A 26,567-nucleotide genomic window follows, 5' to 3' on the forward strand; every position below is an offset into this window, starting at 1 on the left:
CACAGCCGGCCTGCCTGCGTCTCCCAGCCGTTAATAAAAAGACTGTGGAATTTCATGTGGTGTTTGGGCTCTTCTTCCCCGTCCCGCACTGCCCTGCTGCCCCCCAGGCACCCACGGGGACCTACTCTGCCGGGCCACCCCTGCACCGTGTGGAGCCCCAGCCCCCCCGAGAGCTGGAGGGGCCACATCGGGGGTGTCCAGGTATGGAATTGGCCATGGCGGAGCCCGTTGCTTCTCCACCACATGCTGAGCAGAGCGGCAGTTCCTGGCCCAGGCACGCTCGGGGCGCCGGCAGGGGTGGAGAGTGGCCCCACCAGTGGTGGCAGCCCCACAGGAAGGCCAGAGGTGCTGGACGTGGCGACATCCACGTGTATGTGGGCTCGCGGGTCATATGTCTATGGATTGGCCAAGCCTGAGATAGGAGGGTGTTAATTAAAGCTTCCGCGCTGCAGTGGAATTGCTTTCTCTGAATAGAGGAATGAAAGACAAGTAAGGCCTTGACGTGTTTTAGGTCTCCATGTTCTTGTCAAGGCTAGAGCAGCATGTCATGGTTTCACCCCGGCCAGCGACCAGGACCACGCAGCCGCTCACTCACTCCCCCCTGCTGGGGTGGGGCCCAGAATCCCAGAATCCCAGACTGGACGGGGTCGGCAGGGGCCTCTGGAGATCACCCAGTCCAACCCCTGCCAGAGCAGGGTCACCCAGAGCAGGTGGCACAGGAATGCGTCCAGGCGGGTTTGGAATTTCTCCAGAGACGGAGACTCCCCCACCTCTCTGGGCAGCCTGTGCCAGGGCTCTGCTACCCTCAAAGTGAAGAAGTTCCTCCTCACGTTTAGGTGGAACTTCCTACGCTCAAGTTTGTTTCCTTTACCTCTTGTCCTGTCCCTGGGCCCCACTGAGAAGAGCCTGGCCCCATCCTCCTGACACCCACCCTTTCAGTATTTGTAAGTGTTGATGAGATTCCCCCCTCAGCCGTCCTTTTTCCAGACTGAAGAGACCCAAATCCCTCAGCCTTCCTTCATCAGAGAGGTGTTCCAGTGCCCTCAGCATCTTGGTAGCCCTTTGCTGTCCCCTCTCCAGCAGTTCCCCGTCCTTCTTGAACCGGGGAGCCCAGAACTGGACACGGCGCTCCAGATGTGGCCTCACCAAGGCAGATTAGAGGGGAAGGATGACCTCCCTCCACCTGCTGGCCACACTCCTCTTGATGCATGAGCTGGGCCAAGCAGTCCCCGCCAAGAGCCCCAGGGCTTCTCCCGGCCTCGCAGGGCCCCACGGAAGGCCCAGTGGGGCCTGGGGAGCCGCGGGGCTCCCTGGGGCTCCCCGCGGGGCCCGGCAGAGCCCCTCCAGCTGCCTGGGGAACAGCAGGGCTCCCCGGGGCCGCAAGCGGGATCCAATGCAGTCCCTCCAGCTGTCGGGGGCGGCGGGGCTCCGCAGGGGTGCGAGGGGGGGCCCGGCAGAGCAGGTCCCCTACGGGTGTCTCCGCCTCCAGCGCCTCTCAGCCTCTCCCCAGGCGGCTCCCGTTCAGTAACCGACCCGCAGCGCCTCAGCCACTCCCCTTCCCCGGCGGCGCCGGCATCAGCCACCCACGGCGGAGGCCGGGCCGGGGCGGGCAGCGCGGAGTGCCCGGCCCCCCGCTTTCGCTTTCGCTTTGCCTCCCGCCATCGCGACGGGCGGCAGCGGCGGCGCCGGGGGCCGGCGGCCGCGGCAGGCAGTCTGGGGGCTGCCGGGGCTGCGGCGCGGCGCGGTGCGGTGCGGCGCGGTGCGGTGCGGTGCCGCGCCACGCGCCCCAGGGCTGTGCCCAGCGGGGGAATTCCCGCCGTTCCTTCCCGGCTCCCTCAGGCGGCGGGTGTAAAATGGCGCCGCGGCGGCGGGCCGGGCCGCCCCCATGGCCGTCGTTGGCCGTGGCGGCGGGGCTGGTGGGGCTGCTGAGCACGGCTCTGGCTCTCGGCGGTGACAGCACGCCCTTCCCCTGGCAGGGGGTGAGACTCCCCAAGGATGTTGTCCCACTGCGTTACCACCTCGTCATCCATCCCAACCTCACCACCCTGACCTTCGCCGGCAGCGCCGCCATCGAGGTTACAGTCACCTGGCAGACCAGTGCGGTAGTCCTGCACAGCAAGCACCTGGGGATCGCCAGGGCCACCGTCGAGGCTGGCCACGGCCGCCCGGCGCAGGAGGCGCGGGTGGTGGAGCACCAGGCCCTGCAGCAGGTGGCACTCCTCACCGCTGAGCCCCTGCGGGCTGGGCACAACTACACCCTCCGCATCCAGTACCGGGCAAATCTCTCCGAGTCCTTCCATGGCTTTTATAAAAGCACCTACAGGACCCGGGAAGGAGAACTCAGGTAACCCTTTTTGGAGGACTGGAGCCCCTCTGCTGTGAGGACAGGCTGAGAGAGCTGGGGGGGTTCAGCCTGGAGAAGAGAAGGCTCCGGGGAGACCTTCCAGCCCCTTCCAGGCCCTCAAGGGGCTCCAGGAAAGCTGGGGAGGGACTCTGGAGCAGGGAGGGGAGCCGTGGGACAAGAAGGAGCAGGTTTAAACTGGAAGAGGGGAGATTTAGGTGAGATCTGAGGAAGAAGTTCTTGGCTGTGAGGGTGGTGAGCCCCTGGCCCAGGTTGCCCAGAGCAGCTGTGGCTGCCCCATCCCTGGAGGGGTTCAAGGCCAGGTTGGCCGGGGCTTGGAGCAACCTGGGCTGGAGGGAGGTGTCCCTGCCCAGGGCAGGGGGTGGCACTGGGTGGGCTTTAAGGTCCCCTCCAACTCTAAACATTCTGTGATTCTATGATTCTGTGATATGCAAAAGCTTTTGGTAGTACCTGTAGTTACTGTGTAAATGTGAAATTACTCTGTTTTCAGACATCGCTGTGTGTATGAAGGTGTTTGACCGTAACCCTTTTTTTTCCCCCCACTTAGAGTGCTTGCAGCAACACAGTTTGAGCCGACAGCTGCGCGAATGGCCTTCCCATGTTTTGATGAACCAGCCTTCAAAGCCAGGTTCTCAATTAAGATCAGGAGGGAACCAAAGCACCTTGCGCTGTCCAATATGCCAATTGTAGGTGGATACTTTTAATGATGTGCTGTTGACTGATGATCTTTGAAACACAAAAGCAAAAGGAGAACAGAATATTCAGGCAGTTGCTTTTATTGGGAATGATGACCTGAACATGTTTGGTGAGACACTGGCCCAGGTTGCCCAGGGGCGTGGTAGACACCCCATCCCTGGAGACATTCCAGGCCATGCTGGGCAGGGCTCTGAGCAACCTGACCTAGTTGAAGAGGTCCCTGCTCATGGCAGGGGGGTTGGACTAGATGGCCTTTAAAGGTCCTTTCCAAGCTTCCCTCCCCTCCCCTCCCCTCCCCTCCCCTTCCCATTAGCGTGTGTGTGCTATTGCTGGTAGTCTTGACACAAGGTTAAAACAGAATGAAGAAAATAATGCATCGTATGGGTTCCTGCTTCTCAGCAGAAGTGTGAGAATGATCAGCACAGCGCAGCCTCCAAAATCTTTCTTTTACTCACACAATGCTTTCCATGTTGATCTTAGATTTTAAGATGAATGATGAAATGTGTGTGAATAAGTACATGATGCATGTGTCTTAACTTAATTGTCAGATAAACAGGACTTTCTCTGTGAAAAAAAAAAATAACCTTTGGACTTCTAAAAAAACATCTCAGAGTGAGAGTGCTGTACATGTAGTAGCTACAGATATTGTTTGTGATTATAAATACGTATGCATATATGGGCTTAACTGTGTTTTGTACATTGGATCTTCCTTTGGGCGTAAGAGATTCTCCGTAAGTTCTTCTGTTCTATTAGTTGCTGGTTTGCAAGGAAACTAACCTTTATACGAGGGAACGGCACTTCCCACCCCTCACCCAAGTACCTTTCAAAAATGAAAAGTCTGGAAAGTTGGTGTAACAAAAATCAATTCTTTTGTAGAGAAACAGATAAAAAAATGACTAAGGAGTGAGTGCCAGTGTTACAGTTCAGTGGGGCTAAACGTGTTGCCGGTCAAGTTGGTCAGCTAGGGCTCTCTGTAACCAAGAGGGGAAATGGATACCTCCAACAGTGCCTCATTTTATGCAAAACCACACACCCGAGGTAGCTGAGTCACGATTTGGAGGAGCTCGCTTCTCTCGCGTGTAACAGCGGCTGCTGAGATTTATACAGCTGCTGATCAGCTAAAGTTGTGTGAGATTAATTCCATCGGTGTGAGATTAATTAATTCCATCGGTGTGAGCAGAGATTAATTCCATCGGTGGGCTCAACAGCGTTTTTGTTTTTCTGGTTTTACCGGTGTAGAAGTAAGTAACGCTTCTGAATGGAAGTGCCCCTATGTCTATACGTATGCGCAGTTCCGTTCTCGCTGTGGGGAAGGGTGGGCACGGGGATGGCTTTTTTCCAGTATGTCTTTGTAAAGTAATGTAATATCTTTAAACTGTAACGTAGTATCTATCTTTAAAATGCAGTATCTGTAAAGTGAGAAGAAAGACAGCAACTGCTGGTGCCAGGGTCCTCGCAGGTAGTACACTGGGTGATGCGCTGTGCTCGTTTTTTAGGTGAAGTCTGTGAATCTAACTCCCTGGCTTGTTGAGGACCATTTTGATACCACTGTCAAGATGAGTACGTACCTCGTGGCCTTTATCGTTTCGGACTTTAAATCCGTCAGCAAAATAACCAGTCGTGGAGTTAAGGTAACTCTGTCTCATTTTCTAAGAGCTTTTTTGTATTTAAGTCTGTATGAATACATAATGTTTTACTTTGCAGTTAGATCATCTGATTTATATGTCTCGACGTTTTACAGGAGGGAAAAGAGAGAAAGGAATTGATTCTGTACTTGGGTGATCAATTTGCATTCTGGGCTTTGTGAGTTTCACGGGTTTTTGGTAACGGGCTTACTTCTTAGACAGTTACATGCATTGGTGACAGCTTGTTTCATCTAAGATTGTATAATTAAACACAAATGAACTCCAGTTTTCATGGAGTATCAGCACTAATGGAAACCTGTGTCAGTTGAGTGACTCTATCGTGGTAGGGCTGGAAATAGTCGAAGTCTTTGGAGGGGTGTGGTGGTTCTCGTGGGTGAGTTTTAACACTTGTTTTCCTAATTCCGATAATGTTTTTCTGCAAATGTTTCAGTAGCCCGTGTGCGAGACGTGATAGGCATGTGCTCTAGTGTCCCTTTTTATGGTCATCGAAGTAACTGTGGTAAAGAGCAACTTCTGTAAGCTTTTGATGTTGGGGTTGAAGTGCTGCCTGCTTGTCTGCCGTAGATTTCTGTGTATACGGTGCCAGACAAGATCAAGCAAGCTGATTACGCGTTGGATGCTGCGGTGAAACTTTTAGACTTCTATGAGGATTACTTCAGCATTCCATATCCTTTACCGAAACAAGGTAAGTGTTAAATAATTTCATGCATTCAAGAACATTATTAAGCACCGACAGTAAAATACCACAAAACCAGAAATTTAGAGTATTAAGACAGGGCCCAGATTGGCTCAGAGGCTTTTGGAGTAAGTGTCTGCTTGCCAGAACTTGAGGAAAAGCTCCACTGGGAGCTGAAGATCCTTGTCTTCTGTGTAGAGCTTTTTTTGAAAGTATGTTTTTGCAATTACATTAAAGAGAGCCTTTAGAAGTGTGTGTGATACCTGTGCTTATGTGGGAGCAGTCATGAAGTGGGAGGAGCAGGTAAGCGAGTTCTTTATTGAGGAAAACGATACCAGTAGTATTTTAATGTTTTTTTCTAGATTTAGCAGCTCTTCCTGATTTTCAGTCTGGTGCTATGGAAAACTGGGGACTGACCACATACCGGGAATCCGCATTGTTGTATGACCCTGAAAAGTCCTCGGCGTCTTCTAAACTTCGGATTACTATGATAATAGCCCATGAGCTGGCTCATCAGGTGAGATCTGGGGAAGAATAAGGAGTTCAGAAGGGCCTGCAGAGGGGTCAGGGTTGATGGATGCTGTGCGGGGAGGAGGGTCTTGGAGCTGGAAGCTGAAAAAAGCGGCCTCTGCTTGAGGGCTCGTCTGTGAACGAGGAGGACTGCTTTTGGGGAAGGAGTGCTGGCAGGCTGCACCGACGCGCAGGGCTGGAGGTACAATTGCGTTCAGTCCAGCAGCTCCAGCACTGTGGGGCCTTTGCACCGTTGACAGCCCTTGAAATTAATTTTAGGCCGCCAAAATGGGAACATGGAAGTTTGGAAAGGTGCGCCATTTCGTACGTGGCTTCCCTGCCAAACGGGGTTTCTTTGCAAGGTTTCTTGTGAGTGGAATGTGAGTAGAAGCCCATGTTTTGCTGTATTACTGCTAAAAGGAGAATGCAATGGGAAGAGGCCAGAGCAAGCTGTATCACTAGCAAAAGGTTCCGTAGCGGTCAATAACATACCCTAAATGCAGCTTCATAAATCACAGAATCACAGAAACTTCAGAGTTGGACGGGACCTCTAGAGATCATCTAGTCCCACTCCCCTGCCAAAGCAGGATTGCCCAGAGCACATCCCTCAGGGCTGCATCCAGGCGGGTCTTGAAAATCTCCAGAGAAGGGGACTCCACAGCCTCCCTGGGCAGCCTGTTCCAGTGCTCTGTCACCCTCACCGTAAAGAAGTTTTTCCGTGTATTTGAACGGAACTTCCTGTGTTCTAACTTGTGCCCGTTGCCCCTCGTGCTGTCACTGGGAACCAATGAAAAGAGGCTGGCACCATCCTCCTTCAACCCACCCTTTAGATACTTATATGCCATAATAAGGTCTCCCCTCGGCCTTCTCTTCTCCAGGCTAAAGAGTCCCAGCTCTCTCAGCCTTTCCTCATAAGGGAGATGCTCCAGTCCCTCAATCATCTTAGGTGCCCTACGCTGGACCCGCTCCAGTAGTTCCCTGTCCCTCTTGAACCGGGGAGCCCAAAACTGGACGCAGTATTCCAGCTGTGGCCTCACCAGTGCAGAGTAGAGGGGGAGAATGACCTCCTTCGACCCGCTGGCCACACTCTTCCCTATGCAGCCCAGGATTCCATTGGCCTTTTTGGCAACAAGGGCACATTGTTGGCTCGTGGATAATTTACTGTCTACCAGGACCCCCAGATCCTTCTCCTCAGAACTACTTCCCAGCAGGTCCACCCCTAACCTATACTGGTGCTTAGCATTCTTCCTCCCCAGGTGGAGGACCTTGCACTTGCTTTTGTTGAACCTCATTTGGTTCTTCTCTGCCCAGCTCTCCAGCCTGTCCAGGTCACGCTGGATGGCAGCACGGCCCTCCGGAGTGTCAGCCACCCCTCCCAGCTTGGTATCATCAGCAAACTTGCTGAGGATACACTCTGTCCCATCATCCAGGTCATTAGTGAATATACTGAACAAAACTGGACCGAGTATTGACCCCTGGGAGACACCACTGGTTACAGGCCTCCAACTGGACTCTGTGCTGCTGATCACAACCCTCTGAGCTCTGTCGCGCAGCCAGCTCTCGATCCACCTCACCATCACCTCATCTAGCCCATACTTCCTCAGCTTCCTAATGAGGATGTTGTGGGAGACAGTGTCAAAAGCCTTGCTAAAGTCAAGGTAGATGACATCTACGGCTCTCCCCTCATCCAGCCAACCCGTTATAACATCATAGAAAGCTATCAGATTGGTCAGGCATGATTTGCCCTTGGTAAATCCATGCTGACCACTTCCAATGACTTCCTGTTCCTCAACGTGTTTGGAGACGACATCCAGAATGAGTCGCTCCATTACCTTCCCGGGGACAGAGGTGAGACTAACCGGTCTGTAGTTCCCTGGCTCCTCCTTCTTGCCTTTTTTAAAGATTGGAGCGATGTCAGCCTTCCTCCAGTCCTCAGGCACCTCTCCTCTGCCCCATGACCTTTCAAAGACGATGGAGAGTGGTCTAGCAATAACATCTGCCAGCCCTCTCAATGCAATGCAACCTTTGTGAGAAATTGTGTATTTAATGTCAGAAGTCCTTTTTTTTTTCCCCCAGTGGTTTGGCAACCTTGTTACCATGGAGTGGTGGAATGACCTGTGGTTAAATGAAGGGTTTGCGAAGTTTATGGAGTTCGTCTCAGTCAGCGTTACCCATCCAGAACTGAGAGTTGTAAGCAGCTGTTACTGTATTTTTGTTTTATAACTGCCTTCTAAATCCACTACTGAGTAAGGACAAAGATGAAACAGATTAGTGCTGTGAACCACTTTTAAATTTCTGTTTGATAGGATGATCTGACGTTAACTGGGAAGGATAGGAATATGGATTTAACTATATGTAAATGTTTTCGTGAACTGATGACGGAAGTTAACGATTGCGGTGCAAACGTATTCTTTTTTTGAAGAGACTTAGACTTCCAAAAATGTAAAGAAATTCTTTTGTCTGATTTCTTCCAAGAGGGTCAGATTTGAAAACACCAAAATCCTTCCACTAGCTCTAGCAGAGGCCCGATACGTGACATTTTCTGCCGAAGTCAGATGGACGGTGCATCTGGGCAGAATTTTGCCATAGCCTACGTGGCTACGATAATAGGGAAATTCACATTTTTCCTTTTTTTTCTTTTTTTTTAATTTTTTTTTACGCTTACTGACCACTCTGTCATCAAACTGTTGGAATGTGCAGGTGTCTTTTTGGAGTTATTTTGAAGTCTCACTAGCTCAACTATTTAAGTTAGTTTAAAACACCAGAAGTCACTTGGCTGTCTGTTCTGCTGGTTGGAGGTTATTTTTATGCTCTGGAAGAAAAAGGAAGCTGAGTCGTCTTTTCTTTGTGTGGCTTAAAAGATCTTGGGGAATGGACGGAGAAGTGAACGCGTAGGGATTCAGTAGTCACCGAGCAAAATTTAGTAGTAATATTTGGTTCTGCCTCCCATCAGGAAGACTATTTCTTACGGAGATGTTTTGATGCCATGGCAGTGGATGCCTTAAATTCCTCACACACTATATCTACTTCTGTGGAAGATCCAGCTCAAATTTTAGAAATGTTTGATAGCGTTTCCTATGAGAAGGTAAAGTACATAACTGCTGCTGATTTCAGTTGTGCTGCTTGTACTAGTCAATTGTATTTTACTGATTTTACCCCTACATACAAGATGTCCCTGAGTCACGGTGTTAATTGTTTTATGACTGGAATAATGCCTTGTTGGAAACACCTGGGTGGATTCAAAGGGCAGTTGCGTTTTCGATTTCTCAAATGAGGAAGCCTTTGCTTCTTCTACCTCTTCTGTATCAATTTAGTCTTAAACCACTTTTTTAGGGTCTTAACCCAAGGAGTGTTTTTCACTGGAGCATCGTGTGGTGCTGGCATGTATAGTAATTAAAAAAACCAATAACATCACTTGCTCAATCGGTGATATTTTTAAGAGCAATCGTCACAAAAAGACCAAAGTACTGTTTCAATATGCATAAAACCTGGGTATTTTTTTATTCAGAGGGACGTAGAAAAGTGAACTGCTATGTAGATTAGTGGTATGCTGGAACTCTTCTGAAACAAGCACCTTGCCAGCTAAAGGGGTAGTTGTGTAAACACTTTGTGACTCTTTTTTTCAGGGATCTTGCGTATTAAATATGCTGAGGGACTACCTGACTGCTGATGTGTTTAAAGCTGGACTTGTCCAGTACCTGCAGAAATACAGCTATCAGAATACAAAAAATGAAGATTTGTGGAACAGCATGACAAATGCAAGTATTCCTTATTCTCTTTTTTTTTTTTCAAATTTCGTAACTTCTGGTGTTTTGTCTCTAATATATTACTGAGGACTGTGGCCAGTACTTACGATTATGACATCAAAGCGAGATGACCCAAAACTTTGGGGTTTTTTCCTTTCAGATTTGCCCTACAATAGGTAACGATAAAAATGGACTACAAGGTGATGGTTTTTGCAGAAGCAGCCAACAGTCATCTTCAAGTGCAGTAAGTATCTGGTTTTCCACCTGCCAGTGCTTAGGAGTTTGGCACGTGTCTGTGCCCTCTGATGTTACTGTTCCGTGCCGTGGCATTGATCCGTGCCCCTTCCAAAAGCATCCTTTACCGCTTGAGCACGGTCCTAGGGAGTGTAAAGTTTCCTCAGTTCCACGGGAGATCTGTTTTCTCTGACATCGGACAGAAATCCTACTCCTGTGCCCAGGGCTGATTGCAAAGCAGCAGAACTTAATGAGATGTCATTAACTATATGAGACCGCCCACAAAATAAACAGCTGGAGATGTCATCCAGTCTAACCGCACCTATGTAGAGCTTACCAATACCGAGGGCCTTTTAGAGTTCTGACATACCCGCTTCTGTTTCACTGTCAGTGTACTCCTGTCTTCTTCCTCTTCCTCCGTGTTGTCTGTTTCCCTCACTAAAAACCAGCACTGGACTAACAGAGAACCTCCTGACGTGAGGGCAATGATGGACACCTGGACACTGCAAAAAGGCTTTCCCCTGGTAACTGTCACAGTGAGAGGGAAGAACGTCCACCTGCAGCAGGAGCGCTACGTGAAGGGAGTAGACGCTGCCTTGCCCACAGGGTAAACAAAATGGGGCAATCTCAGCACACAAACCGAAATACTGTCCTATGGCAGACAGTGATGTCCAGTAAGAGCTCTTACAATTGCTTCTCGAGGAGCGCTCCCTGAGCTGTTTGGCTGGGAGGCTTTCCCGGTGTAGCTCGGGATCGGTAGCACTCCTGTCCTTGGACCCCGCACGCCTGGCCACGGTGGCAGAAGCTGCAGAGCTGCCGTGTCTGCGCCTCTGGGCGAGCCCACGCTGGAGACGTGCCAGCGGGACCAGGCTGGAAAGTTTGTAGTGTTGCGGCTTCAGTGTCAGTCATCCCCCAAGCAAACAAAACGAAAGCTGGCTAGGTGCCTCTGGCTCTGCGCTGAGCGCAGAGGTGCGAGTGCAGCGCGTTGCCGTTACCACGCGGGCAAAGGTATTACTCAGCGGTTGGAGTGGGACAAGTTGGAGAAGCTTTTGTGAAGTTCTTTCATTAAACAAAGCACTTCTGTTTTGCAATAGGTACTCGTGGCACGTTCCTCTAACCTACATTACCAGTAAATCTGACACGGTGGAGAGATTTTTGATGACAACTAAAGCAGGTAATTTCTTTGACGAAATAGGAGATTAATGTATTCAACGTTTGTTTGCAAGCCTTTTAGTTTTGCACAGTTTTTTTCGGACCGGGGAACTGGAACTACTGGTACCGGAGAAGCAATTTTTTGTCAGCCCCGTAATACCACGACGTCAATCTGTTCATGTATTTAGAAACCGTGTTCCTGTGTTCTTTAAATGCCTGAAATGAGAATAACACTGTCATTGGGTGTAGTACGAGGATGTGTTTGAATCAATAAGAAAAAAAAAAGGAGTTCCATTTTCGTTTCCAGATGTCATTATCCTCCCGGAAGAGGTGGAGTGGGTTAAATTCAACGTGGACATGAATGGGTATTACATTGTGCACTACGAAGATGACGGATGGGATCGCCTGATTAACCTTTTGAAAGAGAACCACACAGCAATTAGCAGCAACGACAGAGCCAGTCTGGTTAACAACGTATTCCAGCTCGTGAGGTATGGCCGCCTGCCCAAGTCTGAAGAAAATACAAACTCTGTGTTTCTGCATATATACCACTGGGGAAGGAAGTGCCGATAAGTACGTAGTATTCCTTAAATCTGTTAAGAAGGTGGAGAGCGTATTCTTTTCCTGCTTACAGCAGTGTAAGCCCAGGATTTTTCTTGGTTGCAGTGGATTTATCTAACCCTATTTAGCGAAACATGTTGTGTTCAATATTTGTTGTTGGCTAAGGGAAGGATGCCAGTGTGAAGCGTGAAGCGTGAAGGACTAGGATAATGTTTTTGCACCTGGAAAGATCCCGGTGCCATTTGTTGTTTAGAAACAAGGCTGTTACAGTCATAAAGACGTGATGTGATTCTGATCGGGCTTAATCTTGGTTCCCGGGGATGCATTAGGAAAGGCTGTGTCCTAGAGGCGCTTTCCCAACGTTTGTGCGCAGCTCAGAGAACTAAGGAACCGGCCGAAGTAATTCCCGGTCTGAGCTCCCGGTGTTTGAGAAAGAGGGCAGTGGCAGGGAGATGGGCGATAATTAAGATCGTATGAATTTGAGCTGGCAGCTGAAGGGGATGTCAGCAGGCCTAGTTGCGATGTTCATTTGGACAGCAGAGGAAAGGTCTTTCTCGTTTGGAAAGAGGAGAGTGAAGCGAGATTTTCAGCACGTTCGAGGAGCTTCGAGAGCGAAGGAGGAAGGGACAGCTAGAGATGCAAATTGAGTTAAGCAGAGTTCATTTTGTGATGCGGGACTAGAGCATACTTGTATTTTGAGGCAGAAGAGACGGGTGAATAAGGACAAAATGAGAACGTGTGCAGGGAGCTGACATGGAAAGGAGTCCGAAGAAAAGGATTCACAGAAGGATGAACAAACGAGCAGGGGGAGTGAGCAAAGACCTCTTGGGAGTTCTCTATTTGCTCTTGGAAGAAACCGTTGAGAGGTGTCTGGCAGGGGTAGGAGAGAGTTTGCCGAGTCAGGTAAAGACAGTGAAGGAGCAGTTGGCGTTGTAGCTTCGAGGCTTACTGCAGGCCAAATATCTACATGTTGAGCTGGAAGGGTGTTTTGCCGAGGAGGTCATCTCAGTGGTGGGATTCCTTCTGTACGTGTGTGGTTTGCAGAGCAAAAGCAATAGTGGGAGAGGGCAGGAGGGAGAGGCTCTGCTGGGATAACCTCGGCGCGTGAGAGAGGCGGGGAAAAAGTCGATCTTCCGAGGTCATTCTCTTACAGTCCATTTCTTAGTTCAAAGGTTAAATGTTAGGTTTCATAGCTTGGGTAGCTGCTGAGCAACATTTCACTTCCAAAAGCAGAGTTAAAAAGAGATTTGAAAATACTCTTAAGGCATTCCTATTTGTATAGTTTTCCGCAAAACATTTGACTTAGCTTTTGCTTTTAAGTTTTAATTATAACTTGTTTTATCCCCTGTCGTCTGCTTGCTTAGCGTAAACAAATTGTCGATTTCCAAAGCTTTTGATTTGAGTTTGTACCTGAAACACGAAAGACAAATCATGCCTGTACTCCAGGGTATGAGCGAGCTGATTCCTATATACAGGCTTGTGGAGAGGAGGGATACGGGTGGTACAGAGAAACAGTTAAAGGTAAGGTTTTAAAAATCGAGAATGTTCTAACTCTGCCTGTACCCTATAAAACGCACTTTAAAATATATCTGTGTTGTTTCCGTGTCTTAGGAGTATATAGTCAATCTGTTTAAAGACCTGATTGACAAGCAGTCTTGGAGCGATGAAGGCTCAGTGTCTGAGAGATTTCTTAGGCACTCGCTGCTGCTGTTCGCCTGCGTGCACAGGTACCAGCCGTGCGTGGACAAAGCCAAAGGATATTTTACAGAATGGCAGAAATCCAACGGGACCTTGAGGTCTGTTCTGTAACTATTACTGCCTTTTCTGATACTCTGTTTAATACCAGTAGAGTTAATTTACAAAAAGAGCTAAACTTCAGTCCTTTCCGTGCGCTGAAGTTGAGCCTTCGTGGTTTTCTAACTTAGACTTCACGTTCCCAGCGCCTTCGCAGTTTGGTGCATAATATGTGCCCAAACTAGCGCATACATCATGTGGAACTCCACAACTTGGCTTGGTAAAGATGTTCTGGAAAGCGAAGATAACATGTATTCCCCGATTTACATGTCTGAAGACTGACCTATAGCCGCTGTAAAACCAGTTCCCTACTGTTCATGAACTTCACCTGATGTTTGTTTCTCCTCATGGTGGAAGAACTCCCTAAAACACCCTCCAAAGTACCTCTGAGAGATTGTCCTGGGCAGGCCAAAGGGGACCGTATCGGTATCTCACTGGCCATAGCCATGAAAGGAGCATACAAAAATAAAGGACAAAAAAAAAAATGATGAGTCCAGAATTTCTGGGAGTTGTTTCCAAGGCAGGAGCAACACTGAGATACAGCCTGATACGCTTAAGTGTTTCACAGCGGCAGGGGTCCCTGTCTGATACCCCCCAGGGACCAGTATTTTTGAATAAGTTGTCCGCCGTGCGAGTGGACGTGCGACGGTGACGTGGTTATGTCTCTACCCGTGGTCCTAAATACGCCGTGGAGAGTAACGTGGTCTTCAACTCGTTGTAGCTTGCCAGCAGACGTGAAGGCAGCAGTGTATGCTGTCGGAGCGCAAACATCCGAAGGCTGGGATTTCCTGCTCAGTAAATACAGACTGCACTCCTTCAGCGTAGAGAGAGACGACATCGAATGGGCTCTCAGCCTCAGCAGAAGTAAGGACAAGCTTCAGTGGTAAGTAGTCACACAGGAAGAGCAAGGTGTTTGGAGAAACTTTACGACCATTGAAACGGGAAATAGAATTATTCAGAGTCTCGTTTCAGAGCTTTTGCATTTCATGGCGTATCAAACGCTTTGTAGAGGTAATATGGTCAGAGGAAGTGGCTGCACCTTTTCATTTCTGTGTTCTGGTGCCAGGAGTCAACGCGCTCAGAATTTGCAGCAGCAAATTAGGACAAAATGCAAGATACCTGATCTTTGCTTGATAGACACTTCTTCATTTACCTTACTAGTGACTGTGATTACAGGCACACATGCTGTACGTTTCTTATAAAAATTTGAGGTTTCCTGCTTTTAAGCGAGCTGAGCACCACTGAGGTTTTCAGGGGTTAACTGCAAACCACGCGTTTTGTGACTTCCGCCGTTTGATGGGGGTGACAGCATGCGACACCGATGGAGCTGTGTCCCCGTATCACTGGAGACGTGCTTTAGCTCTTCTGTAATGTCATTATTTATTCTCTGCATTGCATTGCTGTTCGGGCACTTGCAGGTCCGAATTTTCCACTGGCACGTAGTGTAGAACAAATACCTTTCTTTCAGGGGGCGGATGGACTGTCATTAATTTGGAGATTTTGAGTAGGAGCAAACTGTAGCCCCGATTTTATGCTTGGTATTTAGAATACAGGTCTGCCAAGTAGCTGTAACTGTGAAAATAACAGCGATGGGAAAGATGGATGTGGCCGAGGAGTTTGTTGTGAGAAGTCGGAAGTGACCCGGCAGAAATGACGCGTCAGGACCTTTAGAAAAAGGAACTTCCAACCAAAAACTCGGTACCAAATGAGTAATTTGCCAGGTTTATCTCCTGGTCTAAACAACTTCCGTCTCTGCTATTGATTCTTAGGTTAATGGATCAAGGTCTGCGTGGTGACATTGTAAGAACTCAGGATCTTCCACATATTATTGTATTTGTTTCCAAAAACCCAGCCGGCTATCATCTGGCTTGGACGTTTTTGAAAGCAAATTGGGAGAAATTCGTAGAAAAGTAAGGAACAGAAGTTGTTTTACTGCTCTCTCTATCCAATGATACTTTAAAACTCTACTGGCTCCAAAAATAGGCATTTTCTGAGTATCGGTGGTTCTTTTTGCCAGATTTGAACTTGGTTCGAATTCCATAGCCACCATCGTCACTGGAGTGACAAGTCGGTACTCTACAAGGTCACAGCTTGCACAGGTGAGCCATTCAGATTCTGGTTTTAAAACATAGCTGTAGTATAGCTGAAATTAAAATTGGGATTAAATCTTAACATGGTAAAAGCACGGCCAGTTATGAAGCGTCAGGGTAAGACCCTGCGTTTTCCTTGCGAAACGATGGTGTTGGTGATGAGTTAGGTTACTGAAGGGAGAGCATTAAGCCAATGCCAGGAGGAGGATGTTCTTTGTTTAAGCAGCGGGCCTGGGTGCAGCGTGTCAACGTTTGTCTGCCGTTCGTGCTTTACCTGCCTCTGTTTTTTCTGCCGACTCTGGAGAACAGTGAGAAAAAACCGTTAGGTCTGTTCACTGATTGTACAGAAGACAAATGCTGAAGGCCAGTGAGAAATACACCGCTGTTCTGTATCCTCTATTCTGGGGAAAATTCTCCGCGCTCCTGGGTGTCACAGAGGATAATGATTTTGTCGACTTAATCCACAATCCCTGTCGATGGTAAAAAACCCAGACTGGCCCACGTGCAGATATAATGGCATTCCTGACAATGCCTTTTCAGAAGCTGCAATTTTTGTTGCCAGTTTAGACTTTTCTGCTTTACGGCAAAACACAGGCCTAAGTAATGCAACCATATTAAATATAAAAGGAGAGAATATAGAATACGGTCTTCAGTCTTCATTTTAAATCTGAGCGGACTCTCCCAGTCTGTCACGAGCAGCATCTTGGCCAGTGGCAGGGGCTGCAGGGACATTTCCGTGTCCTACCCAGAAATGTGGCTGTGTCTCCCTGGGGATCCGTGGGACTCAGGCACGAGTCTCTGAATCCAGGCAAAGTCACTCTGAGGCTGAGGGAGAAAATCCAGCAGCTCCCTTCCTTGTATCCTATTTGTGTCTCTGTGGTACTTTGTACAAGTATTTGCGTCTTGTATCACACTCATCAAGGTAAATTATCAGAAAATGATGTCTTTAATTTGTACAGTATGTACAGTCACTGTATCTTTTAAAAGCGTCTGCCATTAACGCCAGCTCAAGCCTGAGCCTTGTGATCAGGACTGCCTCCTTGGGGAAAAAAACAAGAGAAAAAAAAAAAGAAAAAAAGTGAAAGAGGCAGCTGCCAATACTTGCAGCAGCCGCGGGGAATGCAGTGAATTCAAGGAGCAGAAGCAGCCTCCAGGTTTCCAGTGGCTGCCTTCCCAAGTGCTTCAAGGGTGAGAGCAGCGGCTTCCCCAAGCACTGGAGGAGGTTGGAGGGTTTTTTTTAGAAAAATGAAAGGAGGTGCAGACGTCCCTGTGTAGGGAAAACTTCCGAAAGTGCTTTGCCATCAACACTTACGCTTCTGCTGCGCCTCCAAATGGTCTGGAGCTGCCGGCAGGCAAAGGTCAGTGGCTCTCCTTGAGCCACTCTAGTAACAGCCGCACGGTCTCTTGTCTGTCCCACACCGTTGTCCCGCCCGTACCAGCAGGAGCACCCGGCCGAGCTTCGGGGGAAGGTGTGTTCGGGAGCAGAGCAGCCACCGGGCAGAGCAGGGGACGCTCAGTCTCCCCGGTGACGTCTGCGCTGAAACACTGCAGCTGCCACGGCTGAAACGGCCACACGGGTTTATTGAACGAGCAGGAACCAGACGACAGCTCCTGCAGCTGCGTTTTTTTATGGTCGAATTTGAAATGTGATCTTGCCGGGCTTGTGAGATCGAGCCGCTACGAAACCGTTTCAAAAAACTCTTCTTGGGATGGCGGGCCGGGGAGCAGGGAGGAAGGGAGGCGGGGCAGAGCCAAGGCCAGGTTCGAGGATCACAAGTTTCTTCTGGTCTTCCTGCGCAACGGAGAGGTGGCCGCCTCTTCATCGACTGTTCTTTCACTTTTTTGTCAACAGGTGAAAGAATTCTTCAGTTCTCTGGATGAAAGAAGCGCACAGCTTCGCTGTGTCCAGCAAGCTATCGAAACCATTGAAGACAACATACAATGGATGGATAGAAATTTGGAGAAAGTCAAGACATGGCTGCAAAACAACCATCTGTAAATTAAGGCACCTTGCTTATTTTTGTCAGAAGTAACTGAAAAGGCATGAAAAAGGAGGGCTGGAGGGACAGCTCAATTGGATAGATTTGTTTGGGAGGCACTGTAAGGCGGGCTAATGCTGCTGCTGCTCAGGATTTGTCTGTCTCACGGTTGCGGCTTGCTGGGAACAGACCCGGTCCTTTCGCTGGTGTCTCCCCAGGTGACACTTCTGAGAGAAGGGGGATGCTGTGGCGTGAATTAAGGCGGGGGGGGGCGGGGGTTGTGTGACTGCTAGAAATGCGAAATGCATTGCTTCTGAAAAAGCCGAAGGTACTGTGAGATGAACAACCCAGAGGAACTTCCCACCTGCAGGTGCTGACCCTTCGCTGTCGTTCCTGCAAAGGTACAATGGGCCGCGCTACTCGACACTGACACGCGCTACAGCCCTACCGCGTTGCGGACGCGTCTTTATCCTTAGGGTTTGTGTTCCCAGGGGAGTAATTTTGACAAGCCTGTACCTTGGATCAAGCGTCAGGTAATTAAAAAACCCCCAAGTACCAAGTGTAGTTAAAATTGCCTCAATCAAAGTAAATACGACGAGGCCCATCCCTGCGAGCTCTCTGGCGGTGTCTCAGGGCTGGGGACATTGCGGTGGCTGCACGCTGCCGAGGTGCCCGTAACGCCACCCTCTCGCCGAGTCCTGCCCGGCTCCTCCTGCTGCCGGTGTGGATGCTTTGCCCGCACTGGAAATATTCTTGTGCTTTTAGGTAACAAGTACGTACATTTTCTGTGCAAAAATAAAAAAAAACCAGTTGGTGGATTATACTTCAGATGATTAACCAGCAGTTTGTTTCAGCAGGAATTTTTGCTTTTCATTATCCCTTTTTCACCTAATCGAAATGCAACTGTTGTCACACGTACCCATTGACACTCAACAGGACAGACGGGCATTGCGCTCCTTACGTCTTGCCTGTAGGTCATGATCCCCTGCCCTCTTGTCACCAGGCAGAAGGAGGGGAACTAGGAGAGGAGGGCGGGGAATGGAGGCGGGGAATGGAAGCGGGTACTTGCTGGGGGCAGCAGGAGGTCCCCTCCAGACCCCCCATGCCCCCCCAGCTGCCCGTACAGAACAGATACGGGCCTCTGGAGACGGACCATGAGGGAACTAAGGATGCTGATAGAGCCCCATCCGGGGAGTCGCCAAAGCAGCCAGCTCCACGCATTAAGACTGCTGCTGTGAAGAGCAGGAGGAGGGCAACAGTCGTAGGGGGGTCCATTCTGAGGGGAACGGAGGGTCCCGTATGCAGGCCGGACCCTTCCCACAGGGAGGTCTGCTGCCTCCCTGGGGCCCGTGTTAGGGATACCGCCGGGAAGCTTCCTGGCCTGAAACGTCCCTCCGATTATTACCCTCTTTTGATCGTACAGGCAGACGGTGAGGAGCTGGAGAGCAGAAGTCCGAGGGCAATGGAGAAAGATCTCAGGGCCTTGGGACGGCTTGTCAAGGGTTCGGGAGCACAAACTGTGTTCTCCTCTGTCCCTCCTGTTTGGGGACTGACGAATGGGTAAACAAGAAAATCGGACAGATCAACACCCGGCTCCGAAACTGGTGCTACGAGCAGGGCTTTGGGTTCTGTGATCGTAGTTTGATCTGCAGGACGCCGGGCCTGCTCGCTAAGAATGGGAAAAGCCGATCCCGAAAGGGGAAAAGGGCACTAGGCTGAGAGTTAGCAAGGCTCATGGACGGGGCTTTAAACTAGAAACGAAGGGGGAAGGGGATAAAACCAGGCCCGCTAGTAACGAGCCTAGGGATAAAGGGCCAAGGGTGGGGGTGAAGTCGGTAGCCCAGCTCAAGTGCGCCTACACGAATGCACGCAGCATGGGCAACAAACGGGATGAGCTGGAAGCCGTTGTGCAGCAGGACAGCTATGAGGTAGCGGCCATCACGGAAACGTGGTGGGATGACTGTCACGACTGGAATGCTGCGATGGATGGCTATAAGCTCTTCAGAAGGGCCAGGCAAGGAGGGAGAGGCGGGGGTGTGGCTCTGTGCATTAGGGAATGTTTTGATTGTATGGAGCTAGATTCCAGCGATGGTAAAGTCGAGTGTTTATGGGTAAGGACGAAGGGGAAGGCAAATAAGGGAGATGTTGTGCTGGGAGTATGCTACAGACCACCCAACGAGCATGAGGAGACAGATGAAGTCTTCTGTAAGCAGCTGGCTGAAGTCTCGCCATCGCCAGCCCTTGTTCTGGTTGGGGACCTCAACCTGCCGGGTATCTGCTGGAAATACAACACAGCAGAGAGCAGGCAGGCTCGGAGGTTCCTCGAGTGCATGGAAGAGAACTTCCTGACACAACTGGTAGGGGAGCCTCCCAGGGGAGGTGTCTCGCTAGACCTACTGCTCACAAAGAGAGAAGGACTAGTGGGAGATGTGGTGGTCGGAGGTCGTCTGGGGTTTAGTGATCATGAAATGGTCACGTTTTCAATTCGTAGCGATGTAAGGAGGGGGGTTAGCAAAACCTCCACCTTGGACTTCCGGAGGGCGGACTTTGACTTGTTCAGGACACTGGTTGAGAGAGTCCCCTGGGGGACTCAGGACTTTGTCCTGAAGGGCAAAGGGGTCCAGGAAGGCTGGACGCTCTTCAAGAAGGAAATCTTAAAGGCCCAGGAGCAGGCTGTCCCCAAGCGTCGCAAGTCTAAAGGGCGGGGAAAATGGCCAGCCTGGATGAATAAGGAACTTCTGCTGGGACTTAGGAATAAAAGGAGGGTTTACCACCTTTGGAAGAAGGGACAGGCAACTCAGGAGGACCACGGAGATCTCATTAGGTTATACAGAGAGAAAATTAGGAAGGCAAAAGCCCAGCTGGAGCTCAACTTGGCCACTACCATTAAGGACAACAAAAAAAGCTTTTATAAATACATCAACAAAAAGAAAGCCAGGGAGAATCTCCATTCCTTACTGGATGCGGGGAGGGGGGGGGAGAAGTTGCAACCAAGGACGAGGAGAAGGCTGAGATCCTTAATGGCTTCTTTGCCTCCGTCTTCAACAGTCAGACCAGCTATCCCCAGGGTGCTCAGCCTCCTGAGCTGGGAGATAAGGATGGGGAGCAGAACAGCCCACCCATAATCCAGGAGGAAGCAGTCAGTGATCTGCTTCTGCACCTAGACGCACACAAGTCGATGGGGCTGGATGGGCTTCACCCAAGAGTACTCAGGGAGCTGGCGGGAGAGCTCACCAAGCCCCTCTCCATCAGTTATCAACGGTCTTGGTCAACAGGGGAGGTACCAGATGACTGGAGGGTGGCTAATGGGACACCCATCTACAAGAAGGGTCGGAAGGAGGATCCGGGGAACTACAGGCCTGTCGGCCTGACCTCAGTACCAGGGAAGATCATGGAGAGGATCATCTTGAGTGAGCTCTCACGGCAAGTGCAGGGCAGCCAAGGGGTCAGGGCCAGCCAGCATGGCTCTAGGAAAGGGAGGTCCTGCTGAACCAACCTGATCTCTTCCTATGACCATGTGACCCACCTTCTGGATGCGGGGAAGGCTGTGGACGTTGTCTGTCTGGACTTTGGTAAGGCCTTTGACACCGTCCCCCACAGCATTCTCCTGGAGAAGCTGGCGAATCATGGCACAGACAAGCGTACTCTTCGCTGGGTTAAAAACTGGCTGGATGGCCGTGCCCAGAGAGTTGGGATTAATGGGGTGAAATCCTCTCAGCGGCCGCTCACCAGTGGTGTCCCTCAGGGCTCAGTTTTGGGGCTGGTTTTATTTAATATCTTTATCAATGATCTGGATGAGGGGATTGAGTGCACCCTCAGTCAGTTTGCAGATGACACCAAACTAGCTGGGAGCGTTGATCTGCTGGAGGGTAGGAAGGCTCTACAGAGGGACCTGGACAGGCTGGATCCATGGGCCAAGGCCAACCGTATGAGGTTTAATAAGGCCACGTGCCGGGTCCTGCATTTTGGTCACAACAACCCCAAGCAACGCTACAGGCTTGGGGCAGAGTGGCTGGAAAGCTGCCCAGCAGAAAAGGACCTGGGGGTGCTGGTGGAGCCAGCTTAACACGAGCCAGCAGTGTGCCCAGGTGGCCAAGAAGGCCAACAGCATTCTGGCTTGTATCAGGAATAGCGTGGCCAGCAGGAGCAGGGAAGCGATGGTACCTCTGTACTTGGCGCTGGTGAGGCCTCACCTCGAGTGCTGTGTCCAGTTCTGGGCCCTGCTGTACAAGAGGGACATTGAGGTGCTGGAGCGTGTCCAGAGGAGAGCGACCAGGCTGGGGAGGGGTCTGGAGACCAGGGCATATGAGGAGAGGCTGAGGGAGCTGGGCATGTTTAGCTTGGAGAAGAGGAGGCTGAGGGGAGACCTCATTGCCCTCTACAACTCCCTGAAAGGAGGGTGCAGAGAGGTGGGGGTTGGGCTCTTCTCCCAGGTGAATAACGACAGGACCAGAGGAAATGGTCTGAAGCTGCGGCAGGGGAGGTTTAGATTAGAGATTAGGAAGAATGACTTTACTGAAAGAGTGGTCAGGCACTGGAACAGCCTGCCCAGGGAGGGGGTTGAGTCACCATCCCTAGAGGTGTTTAAGAAACGACCAGATGTGGCACTTCAGGGCATGCTCTAGTGGCAGAGACTGTAGGGGTTTTTTCTGTGTATATGGTTGGACTCGATGATCTCAAAGGTCCTTTCCAACCATGAAGATTCTGTGATCCTATGATTCTATGCTAAGCAGCGTAAGCCAGTTGCTCTAAGGAGAGAAATTATTACTACTGTGTGCTCAGAAGGGACAGTTAGTCAAGAAAGCGAAGCTGAAATCTTGGAGGTGGGTGGTTTTCTGGTGGAGGGTTGTTTTTAACAGGAAGTTGGGAATGGCCTTCTCTGTTTACCTGCAGGAAACTCTTATTTCTGTGCTAAACTTTAAAAAGAAAAAATATTCAACTAATTACCACGTGTCTTTAAATACACTTGATTTCTTTGCTCTTGCAACTGTGCCCTTGCCGTGATTCCACGGTGTTTGTTTCCTCTGCAGCTCTGAGCTGTCTGTTTCCTCACGAATACGCTGAAGCAGACAGAAACTTTACAGAGATAAAAACTTGGGGGGGAAAAATGCATAACCTGGAACTCATCATGAACTTTTGACCGTGCCTTGCTTGCTCTTCTCTCAGCTAGAAATTAGACCTGCCCAAGCAGTTGAAACTTCCTTCATCAGAGCTCAGAAACGCTGCCGAGTTCTGCTGTTGAGGGCAAAAAGCTGTGTCACAATGCTACAGAAAATACCATTCCTCTCACTCACCTTATATAGAGGGTACCCCTTTATGTACCCAGCACCTTTTGCCTCTGGGCTCATTGAAGGAAACGGGGATTCTGAGCAGGCTGTGCATCGCACGTACATTTCCTGCTGTTATTTCAGGTATCGTTGACTGTTGCTCGCTTTAAAATGTTTTCAGAGCTGAAAAGGTAATTTAATAATAAATAAAATTTGTTGACGTGAGCCTAGATAAAGTACCTCATTAGTGTCATTTTGCGCATTCCTTTCTTTTCCTGTTGTAAGCAGCAATTTGTGTTTCTGGTTTCTGCCTTTACTGCTTCATCTTCAGTTTCTCAACTGCGGGGAAATCAAGTTCTATTCCTCATCTACCACAGCCCCTTCTTGCTCTAACACACACACACACACCCCCCTGGCTTTTTTTTTTTTTTTTAATTGAGGAACCATCTCTTAGCCCGTGTGTATCCAGATGCATTGCAACGTGCATCTGGATGCAATGCAAGACAGAGCTCAGAGGGTTGTGATTAGGGGCACAGAGTCTAGTTGGAGGTCAGTGACGAGTGGTGGTCCCCAGGGGTCACTTCAATACATTCATCAGTAACCTGGAGGAGGGGACAGAGGGCACCCTCAGCGGGTTCGCTGGTGACACAAAGCTGGGGGAGGTGGCTGACACACCGGAAGGCCGTGCCGCCATCCAGAGAGACCTGGCCAGGCTGGAGAGTTGGGCAGAGCGTGGCCAGCAGGTGGAGGGAGGTCATCCTCCCCCTCTGCTCTGCCCTGGGGAGGCTGCACCTGGAGTGCTGGGTCCAGTTCTGGGCTCCCTGGTTCAAGAACAACGTGCTGGAGAGGGGACAGCAAAGGGCTACCAAGATGCTGAGGGGACTGGAACACCTCTCTGATGAGGAAAGGCTGAGGGATTTGGGTCTCTTCAGTCTGGAAACAGGACGGCTGAGGGGGGACCTTATCAACACTTACAAATACTGAAAGGGTGGGTGTCAGGAGGATGGGGCCAGGCTCTTCTCAGTGGTGCCCGGGGACAGGACAAGAGGTAACGGGCACAGACTTGAGCATGGGAAGTTCCATCTCAACATGAGGAGGAACCTCCTTACTTTGAGGGTGGCAGAGCCCTGGCACAGGCTGCCCAGAGAGGTGTGGAGTCTCTGCTCCGGAGACACTCCAAACCTGCCTGGAGACGCCATCCTGTGCCACCTGCTGTGGGTGACCCTGCTCTGGCAGGTGATTGGACTGGGTGATCTCCAGAGGCCCCTGCTGACCCCGTCCAGTCTGGGATTCTGGGATTCTGGGCCCCACCCCAGCAGGGGGGAGTGAGTGAGCGGCTGTGTGGTCCTGGTCGCTGGCCGGGGTGAAACCACGACATGCTGCTCTAGCCTTGACAAGAACATGGAGACCTAAAACGCGTCAAGGCCTTACTTGTCTTCTGTTCCTCTATTCAGAGAAAGCAATTCCACTGCAGCGCGGAAGCTTTAATTAACACCCTCCTATCTCAGGCTTGGCCAATCCATAGAGACATGACCCGCGAGCCCACATACACGTGGATGTCGCCACGTCCAGCACCTCTGGCCTTCCTGTGGGGCTGCCACCACTGGTGGGGCCACTCTCCACCCCTCCCGGCGCCCCGAGCGTGCCTGGGTCAGGAACTGCCGCTCTGCTCAGCATGTGGTGGAGAAGCAACGGGCTCCGGCACACTCCGGCCAATTCCACACCTGGACACCCCCGACGTGGCCCCTCCAGCTCTCGGGGGGGCTGGGGCTCCACACGGTGCAGGGGTGGCCCGGCAGAGTAGGTCCCCGTGGGTGTCTGGGGGGCAGCAGGGCAGTGCGGGACGGGGAAGAAGAGCCCAAACACCACATGAAATTCCACAGTCTTTTTATTAATGGCTGGGAGACGCAGGCAGGCCGGCTGTGCTCCTCCTCCTCCACGCCCTCCGGAGCCAGGAGCACGGCGCTTGCAGGCGGAACCTGGAGGGAGGCTCTCTCACGACTGCCTTCATAATCATCAGGGTTTGAGCCGCCAGGGAAGACACGAAAGCGCTGCCGTCGTTCACCGCGCCTTCAAGGGCTGGGGTGGAAAGGAAGAGAGCCGAGGTCAGAGCCCAGGTGCACAGAGACCTCTGGACCCCTCCGGCCAGGGCCCCCCTTGGCCCCCCGGCTCTTCCCACGGCCAGGAGGGAGCCAGAGGCGCTGGCATCCGCCAGAAGGTGCTCCCACCAGCGCCCCACGTGCCCCCGAAATGTCTCTGTGCTCTGCCCGCACAGGGAGCAGAGCCCTCCCCGGCCGGGGCAGGGACCGGAGCTCCCTACCAGGGGCTCTCCTGCTCCCCGCCAGCCCCGGCAGACACCCCACTGCCCTCGCTCACCGTCGCAGATGACCTGGAGCTCCTCCTGGCGCCCATCCCTCAGCTGCCGCCCGGCGAACCCTAGGCACACACAGCCCGTCACAGACCCCGCTGGCCTGCCCGCCCCAGCAGCCCAACTGCCCCCCACCGACCCCACGGGCCTGGCCACGCGCCCGCCTGCCCTCGGGCCCGGCTGAGCCCAGGCCGGTGCCCTGAGGGTGAAGCCCAAGGCGGCGGCCAGGGACCCCGCAAGGCTGCCAGCAGCTGCCCCTGCGTGGGCAGGGGTGGGAGAGGGCGGCAGGGAGCCCCGTGGGCGCCCGGCCCCGCGTGGGGCAGTCGGGGCTCTGCAGGCGCCCGGTGCATTCGGCAGCAGCCGTGGCTGGGGCTCAGCTGCCACGGGGCTGGGAGGGACCCGCGGCGGGGTTGTGGCTCACCGATGAATCTGACGGCCGCCTCGCGCAAGGGCTGCTGTGGGCTCCGCAGGTACGGCAGGCTCTGCCGCAGGTAATCCCCCGCGCCGCGGCTGCTTTCCGCCAGCTGGAGAGAGCAGGAGGGGACAGGGTTGGCCCAGAGCCTCCCCCTGCGCCCGGGGCTGGCCTTCCCTGCCTTCCCCTGCTCGCGCGCCCAGGACGCCGCAGCGGGCAGGGGCCCAGCTGGGAGCTCCAACGCGTGGGGGGAGAGGGGCTTCTCCAGTCTGGCTGTGGGGCTTCGAGGCCGCCCTTACCAGGCACTCGCCGAGCCTCCATGGCTGCTCCGTCTCCAGCAGCTTCCTGAGCTGCCTGCGCTTCAGGAGCTTGGCCGCTCCGAGCAGGGCTTCCCGAGAGGCCTGCAGAGCAGCAGAGAGTGGGAGATGGCCCTGCCGCCCAGGGGACAGGACTGCCAGGGGGTCCCTGGGCAGGACAGGGGGGTGGCAAGGGTTGGGGGTCCAAGGCCTGGCCTCAGACACCTGCAGGCGCCCCTGGGAAGCCCAGGGGGGCTCCAGTGCTTCGGTCTTCGTGGCCGCGCACTGCTGCTCTGCTCCGCTGGACCGAGCAGGGCAGGGGTAGGACACGTCCCTGCCCACCTCCTCAGCTGCTGCCAGCTCTGCGGCTGCAGGCGGGGATGGGTCGGAGCCCTCCTCAGGGCCCCAGGTGCGGCACGTTCAAAGGGCTTAGAAATCCCCACCTGAGCCACGCTCTGGTCCCTGTCGTGCAGGTGGAAGAACAGGGGCATCATCAGGCTCCTCCCCACGTCCTTCCTCGTCTGCTTTTTGTGGCTGCTGACTGCCACCCCCATCGCATCTCTGCAGAGGAGGATGGAGTGCTCTCGCACGTCGCTGGACTCCTAGGAGGAGAGAAGGAAGAGGGGAGGACCTCAGTCCCGCTCCTCCAAGCCCACGGTGAGGAGACGAATGCTTGTGGCTCTCCCTCTGCAGTGAGGAGAACACCTCTCGGGCCAGTGGGCACGCGCGCAGAGGGACGCGCCACCCCGGGCCAGGCACACGTGCGCCCCCGGGCATG

At 52.0% G+C, this 26,567-nt stretch overlaps 1 protein-coding gene across 1 annotated transcript; it reads left to right on the forward strand.

Moving 5' to 3' along the window:
- The first annotated feature begins 1,700 nt into the window (after nucleotides 1–1,700).
- LOC128902653 (endoplasmic reticulum aminopeptidase 1-like) lies at nucleotides 1,701–18,269 on the forward strand. Its single transcript, XM_054186013.1, has 18 exons — nucleotides 1,701–2,344; nucleotides 2,910–3,048; nucleotides 4,555–4,689; nucleotides 5,269–5,389; nucleotides 5,743–5,897; nucleotides 7,967–8,080; nucleotides 8,844–8,975; nucleotides 9,517–9,648; nucleotides 9,797–9,880; nucleotides 10,320–10,477; nucleotides 10,965–11,044; nucleotides 11,330–11,513; nucleotides 12,948–13,104; nucleotides 13,195–13,379; nucleotides 14,099–14,260; nucleotides 15,147–15,287; nucleotides 15,395–15,476; nucleotides 17,320–18,269. Exons 1-18 carry the CDS (start codon nucleotides 1,854–1,856, stop codon nucleotides 17,464–17,466), a joined length of 2,799 nt encoding a protein of 932 aa, XP_054041988.1. The 5' UTR covers nucleotides 1,701–1,853; the 3' UTR covers nucleotides 17,467–18,269.
- Nucleotides 18,270–26,567: the final 8,298 nt, after the last annotated feature.

Source organism: Rissa tridactyla, chromosome Z (assembly GCF_028500815.1).
Source record: "Rissa tridactyla isolate bRisTri1 chromosome Z, bRisTri1.patW.cur.20221130, whole genome shotgun sequence".
Taxonomy (NCBI): Eukaryota; Metazoa; Chordata; class Aves; order Charadriiformes; family Laridae; genus Rissa; species Rissa tridactyla.

What these genes read in the sequence shown, in the direction of transcription:
- LOC128902653 (XM_054186013.1), top strand. Translation starts at nt 1,854, where the DNA reads ATGGCGCCGCGGCGGCGGGCCGGGCCGCCCCCATGGCCGTCGTTGGCC. An exon ending in TAACCAGTCGTGGAGTTAAG is followed by an intron (nt 4,690 to 5,268) that starts GTAACTCTGTCT and finishes TGTCTGCCGTAG; the next exon opens with ATTTCTGTGTATACGGTGCC. An exon ending in CAAGGTCACAGCTTGCACAG is followed by an intron (nt 15,477 to 17,319) that starts GTGAGCCATTCA and finishes TTTTGTCAACAG; the next exon opens with GTGAAAGAATTCTTCAGTTC.